The sequence below is a fragment of the Acomys russatus genome, chromosome 2 (genome assembly GCF_903995435.1).
Source record: "Acomys russatus chromosome 2, mAcoRus1.1, whole genome shotgun sequence".
Taxonomy (NCBI): Eukaryota; Metazoa; Chordata; class Mammalia; order Rodentia; family Muridae; genus Acomys; species Acomys russatus.
The window spans coordinates 92,838,043-92,844,602 of NC_067138.1; the positions used below are offsets into that span (position 1 = coordinate 92,838,043).

Below are 6,560 nucleotides of genomic sequence, written 5' to 3' on the forward strand. Positions count from 1 at the left end.
GGGTGCTGTTGCAATTCTATATTTTGGCAATACCATGCTCTACTCCCTTGGAGCAGTATATTTGGCATATGTGGCTTAGTCATGAGCTTTACAGGGACATAGTATCACTCTCAGTAGGTAGACCTGGCTGGCTTAGCTTGGGAGCAGGGGGGGTGAGGTTGGTTATCAGTAGTGGGCTGTGAATCTGTGTTACCGCTTACCTGGTGCAATGTCCCATGTACTCTGCCAGCGAGAGACAGCCCTTCCCCCACACAGGTAAAGAGCTGCCTTTGGGTCAGACTCCTGTGCTGGAATAGCTGCCGTAGACTTAAACTCAAGGCCCCTAAAATCTCTGTGCACAGCATTGTGGCGTACAAGGCGAACTTCAACAAACTGGTCCCTCTGCACATGAGGCTGCAAGCACCATGGCGCTGAAATAGCAAGCTTGTGCGTGAGATGGTAGCAGAGCTCTCCTCTCTTCTGTTATGTCAGAGATCTTCATTGGAAAATAGCTTGTGGCTTTGGGGCTCTCTTTAAAATACATGCAAGTTAGGCGACCTGATCAATCAATGATTACCTCTTCTTTAATTCCAGTTGATTATTTACCCTGGAACCAACCAAAACGGGAGCTTCTTCGTCCGCCACACAAGTACCGGCCAGCGTCCACCAGGTTTGAGAACAGAACCACAAACCAGGATGACTATACCATGAAAGGCTGCGTGACCACTGTGAGCTGTAAGCCTCCAGCCAAGGCGAGGCTCTGTAACATCCCCTTGGAGGATCTGACTAACTATAAGATGAGCTATGTGCCCCACCCTGTGGAGAAGCGCTATGTCAGAGAGGCAGAAAAATTTAGACCCTGTGACATACCCTTTGAGAGCCTGACCACCCACAAAGAGTCCTACCGAGGCCTCCGAGGAAAGCCTGCCAAGAACGCAAAGCCTCCAGCCAGGTGCCCTGTGCAAGATGCACCTTTCTCAAACGCCACTGAGTTTCAAGATAAGTATCAAGCTTGGCCAACGCCCCAGATGTTCTCCAGAGCTCCTGCTGTGTATGTCCCTCCTGAGGAGAAGATGGATCTTCTGACAACCGTGCAGACCCATTACAAACACCTTAAGGGTAGCCCTGCTCAGTCTTGCCGACCAGAGCGTCCCATTAAGAAGAGTGGCTTCTTTGAAAGTTCAACCACCTCCAAGGATGACTACAAGCAGTGGGCAGCTGTGCACACAAAGCCAATCAGACCTGTTCCCCAGCTGAGTCTGCCTGTTGAGCCTTTGGACTGCCAGACCACCACTAAGATCTGCTATGTGCCCCACCCACCTGTCAGTACTGAAAACTACAAGCCGCGCTGGGTTGGCCCTCGACACATGCCTGTGGAGACTGAGACTACCTACGCTATTAGCTTTACTCCGAAGGAAATGGGCAGGTGCCCAGCATCATACAAAGAGCCCCCAGGCTATGTCTTTGAGGAAGTGAATGCTACGGGGCACAGGATATATAGGTCAATTTCTCAGACAGGTTCTAGACAGAACAGCTGCCTTTCTATACACGATGCAAAAAATCCTGGCCAGAAGGAACTGGAAGTGTCAGCCTGACTTTGAAAAAAAAAATTTTTTTTTAATTGCATAGTACCTTTAAAAGCAGGCAACTGAAAATTATTCAACGAAGAATTTCTCAAAATGAAACAAAAATTAAAACACCTCAAAATGAAAAAAATGTTATCACCAATTCTAGGATATTTGAATAACATGAGACTCACTTGAATAAAGAAAAGTGACACATAATCATTGGCTGATTAACCCCCTGTATCCCTCCCTCTACTGTATCGCTCTAACCCCTTCAGGTCCCTTTTGTTCATGGAATCAAAGATGATCTAAGTTTGCCAAATTTGAAGTGCCAAATTTTATTTTGCAGCATTGAATTTGTAGGTTGGTTCATTCACTCTCATGTACTTTCCACACAGTCTACATGGAACCAATGGGGAGATTTTATACAGATGCTTTATTACATCTCAACAATGGGAGAGGTCCCTTGGTTTCGGCCTAGAGTCCTGTTGGGGGTGGTTTCCAGCCCAGAGCTCCTTCACAGGACATCTGTTTACTACCTGCATGACATACCAGCAAGGATATTGATGTCTGATTGCGTGTAGTTCTTGTCATGGACAGAGGAGGGGAGGAGGGCCTATGGGAGGGAATTCTATGGGTATGTGGACCTGGCCGACTTTTGCTTTCTCTCACGCAAGTGTAGGCTCTGGGTCCAGGGAGAAGAGGAGAAGAAAGGCACCCTTAGCCACCAGAAAGTTGAGAGTTGTGAGCAGAACCTGTGACATCTTCTAGATGCTCAGAGCCCAGAACTGATTGTCCCAGCAGTGGAGATTTCTGGAAACTCTGGGCCTGCTTATCCTAAAATAGTAGCTGTGACCAGATCTGTGGTAACGCTTGACCCGGCAATGAGCCAGGTACTGCTCTGGGAACTTCTTGGGCTTAAGGTTTTTACCAGTTTTTGATTTTGAAGGTTAAGTAACTTAAACTAGGAAGGACTGAGGAAAGATATTTTGGGGTGGGAGTGGGGCTTCTTTCCTAGTCTAGATAGCTGGAAGATGCCAACCAATACTGGGCATGCCCACCTGTCTTTCAAAATCTCTTGAATCCCTAAATACTCTTGTGGTCCCGGAGAACTTGGGGATAGGGTGGAAGAGGTGGGACTTCAGCCTAAGATTTTTTTGGCTTGGGTCCAGAGCTTGGTGTTTCAGTGAGGGGCCTGTGTCTTCTACCTATCTCAATTTGTCCATGGCAGTCATGCCTGGCCTGGGCTATTGCCCTTGCACCTTCACCACACATTTAGTTATCAATGGGCTCATATCTGCATTGTTTATTCCTCTTGTTGGTCTGAGGTCCTGTCTGGACACCTCCCTTTATGGGGTAGGGAAACTCAGAGCAGTTAAGTGTGCTGTAGAGCCAGCCAGAGGACAGAAACAGAGTCAGTGTGTAACCTAAGTTTTCTGCCCTCAGATCTGCATCTCCACAATGCAGGCACCACTCATCTTCTGTGTCTTAGACATCCTGGCTCCATGAACCATGTCACATCATATAGCCAAGCTCACTGGGATGTACTAAGTTCACGGAGAACACTAAAAAGGATGGTGCTACACGTGACTCAGCTGGGAAATGTTCTCTCAAAACTCATGGATGGAAGACTTGGTGTGCCATGTGGTGGTGCTCAGAAGTGCAAACGTTTGGGAAGTAATTGGATCCTGATGGTTGTGATGTCACCAATGGATCATAGGATTCAGGGATGAATGGGCCTGTTGATGGAAGGTAGTGGAAACTTCAGGGGCTGGAGCCTCGTTAGAGGAACTAGGTTCCTGTCTTTACAGGGAGTATTTTTGCTCCCAGTCCCTCCTTATCTCTTCTTGCTTTCTAGGTACCATGTGATGACCAATTGTGTTCCACGATGCATGCCCCCCTGTGATGCTCAGACCCACCACAGGACCAGGACAGCAAGTGACTATGGACTACGACCTCTAAAGCTGTGAGTCAAAATGCAATCTTCCTTATTAAAAAAAAAAAAAAAAAAAAAATCTCAGCTCCCAAAGAGACCTGACGGGAGCGGGACTTCTGAAAGACAAATATGCCTGTAAGGCTGAGATGCAAGGCTGTTTTTGCTGACATTAGCAAGGTCTCTGCAACTACAGAGAGCACATGGGTCTTCCTAAAATTGAAAGTGTTTATGCCTGAGGTGAAACTGAATGCTAGTCAGGCAAGAGATGTGCTTATGTGTATAAAGTAAAAACAACGCGTGACTCCTGGAGGCAAACCAAACAAAACTAGAGGGAATCCGGGGAAAGGTACCTGGGGCCCATGGAAATGGTGGCATGGTCTGCACTGAATTCTGAAGCAGTCTTCCTGCGAAGGAGACAGAGGCCATGATGCTGTACCCTCCTTGAAAAGACTTAGAATTTTTACTCAGATATTTTTGTCACAGTGATAACAGGGAATCTATAACAACACAGATTTTATTTTTGTTGCATCTTAAAAAAAAAACAAATCATTTTATCTGAAAGCGCTCATGCAAATCCAGCAGCGTACATCGCAGTCCCACCTGAGCGTGGCACCTTTACGGATATTTGTCATGCTGGTCTTTGCAGGTCATAGGTGTCAGGGCTGGGCAGGACCATTCATTGCTTCTCTCCTTTGGCAGCTTGCACTTCCCCTCAGTACTTTCTGGTGCTATGGAGGCTGAGCTCATCTGTTTTTGTTGATACATGTGTTTACATTCCACTGTTTCAGATGTGGTGTGCTTGGGGTAGCTGTGGATTTTATTTCACTATTATTTTTGTTTTGTAGTGTTGGGGCTTACTGAAGGGAACAGGAAGTGTTCGGTTTTGGTTAACAAGTTCTTGAAGAGTTCATGATTCTCCCTCCTTCCTTCCTCTGCCCACCATCTATCTATCTATCCATTCCTTCAGAAAGTACATATTTTGAAATACTCTTCAGAAAGTACCAGATTTTCTTCTGTGTTCTTTAGGCTCTCCCACTAGAACAGTCAGATGCAGATCTTGTCCATCAAACTTTCCATGGGGGAAATAGTTAAAGTTCAGTCATTAAAAAAAAAAAAAAAAAAAAAAAAAAAAAAAAAAAAAACATCATGATAAACAATTAGACAATACTGTACAGCCTAAAATTAAAGGAAACACACAAACCATTATCAACACAAGTGTATGAGTTGTCAGGAAGCCGGAAGCACAGAGGCAAATGTAATCAGGATGAAGCAGAGGCTCCCTGTGGCTAGAAAGAGAAAGCATCACTGAGGAGATGTGAGAGGTTTGAAGGAAGGAGCCAAGTGGATATCCAGGGAGAGCTGGAGCAAGGGCTGTGATGGGAGAACTTTTCTGCCTAGGTATGTGCAGGGAGAAGAAAGGAGGCCAAAGGGTGCAAGGTCAAGCTTGGGACTGACCCAACCTGGAGATCTGGCCTGTGAAAACTAGCCTTGTGGCCGTTCAGACTGCTTGAGGAGGCTTAGGTGGCAAGTGTACTTCATGGGACATGATGCAGGCTCACCCTTATGGGGTAGAAGTGGGAGTTGCCAGAGTAGTGTTACATTTTAGATATGTTTCAAAGGCAGGTCAGAATTTTGTCTGAATAATTTCAGGGTCCTAGTTGCTATCCATTGAGATTAGGGAGGGTCAAGGTGGGACACTCGGATGCTGGGCAGCCAGCAGGCTTCTTCTGCAGAATGTGGCATGGTGCTTCTGCATAAGACTCTGGTCTCTAATCAACAAGGGGTGACTACATTGTCCTGTCATGTTTGGAAGCTAAGTTCTGTTTTCCCTCCTCCACACCCCCAGCCCTTTAGGAGAAAAGGGCAATGTGTCATGGAGGTTTTTCAGGCACCAGAGATGGGTACATAACTTTGGTTGTGCTGGGTGCTTCAAGAAAAACAAAAGAGTGGGAGTTAGCCCTGATGGTGGGCTTAACTTTATCCTTTCACCACAAATCCAGTAAGTAGATGTGGGCAGTGGGGGAAGGGAAGAAGAGAGAAAAGAGGAGACAGCTTTGTGAAGAGTCTTTTTCTTTGGCAGTAGGAATTGCAGATGGTTTTAAAGCAGAGCTGGTACAACCTGCATCACCTTTTGAGGAAATTTCTTTGTGCATATAAGTCACTTTTTTTTTTTTTTCAGAATAGCAGGTGTAAGTTATTTTGGAAAGAGTGGGCAAGAGGCTGAAGTGCTGTGTCTATACCTTCATGGTCTGACTCTCAGCAGTCATGTGTGACCACAAGGCCAACTTCTAGAGTAAGCATTAATGTTAATCAACCCGAACCTAAAGACACGTGTAACCTAGATTTGAGGAAGTCCTATTGTAAATACATAGTTGCTTCAAGGTCAGTGTTCCCATGGTAACAAAAGCTGAAACTTCCTCTGATTAGGTCATGCAAACAGAGTTGGGCTCAGAGAACCCAAACCAGCTCTGGCTACATTTTGGTCATGATGCTGCTGCATTCCCTGGGTAAGGCTTGGTCAGTGTCTGTTGTTAGGACGCAGCAGAATAAGCAATTTACAAGAAAGAGAAGTTTTCCCATGGTTCCAGAGGCTAGGAGGTCTAAAGCCAAGGCGCCAGCCTTCTCTGGGAGCTGCTTTCGGCTTCTGAGCTAGCACTTTGAATGCTGCATCCTTGTAGAGAACACTGCGTTCTCACACGGCAGAAGGGGGAAAGGCAACAAGCTTGGTCCATCAAGTTTCTCTCCTCAGATCCCCATTCATGTTCCTACTCCTTAGGGGAGAAGCCATCATGTTTACCTCTTAGAAAGTGCCACCTCTTAGGACTGTGGCAGCCCCTGAAGTTTGAATGGGTACATTCTAGACACAGCAGCTTGAATTTTAGCATATTTGTGCCAGGACAGTGGTGGTACTGTACTCTTTCCATGCCTAAAGCACAATGCATTTTAACCCATGGATAATTAATGAAGATAGTGTAACAAGAGGGCTTGTTCAGATTTATAACAATATCTGAAGTGCTTGCAACGTTCGCTTCTGGAGGGTGGGCTATGATGAAGAAACTGCATATGCTGGGGAACGTCCT

General features: G+C 46.0%; 1 protein-coding gene across 1 annotated transcript; it reads left to right on the forward strand.

Moving 5' to 3' along the window:
- The first annotated feature begins 548 nt into the window (after positions 1 to 548).
- Positions 549 to 1,574, forward strand: Saxo1 (stabilizer of axonemal microtubules 1). The gene has a single exon (XM_051156765.1). It carries the CDS (start codon positions 549 to 551, stop codon positions 1,572 to 1,574), a length of 1,026 nt encoding a protein of 341 aa, XP_051012722.1.
- Positions 1,575 to 6,560: the final 4,986 nt, after the last annotated feature.

What these genes read in the sequence shown, in the direction of transcription:
- Saxo1 (XM_051156765.1), top strand. Translation starts at nt 549, where the DNA reads ATGATTACCTCTTCTTTAATTCCAGTTGATTATTTACCCTGGAACCAA.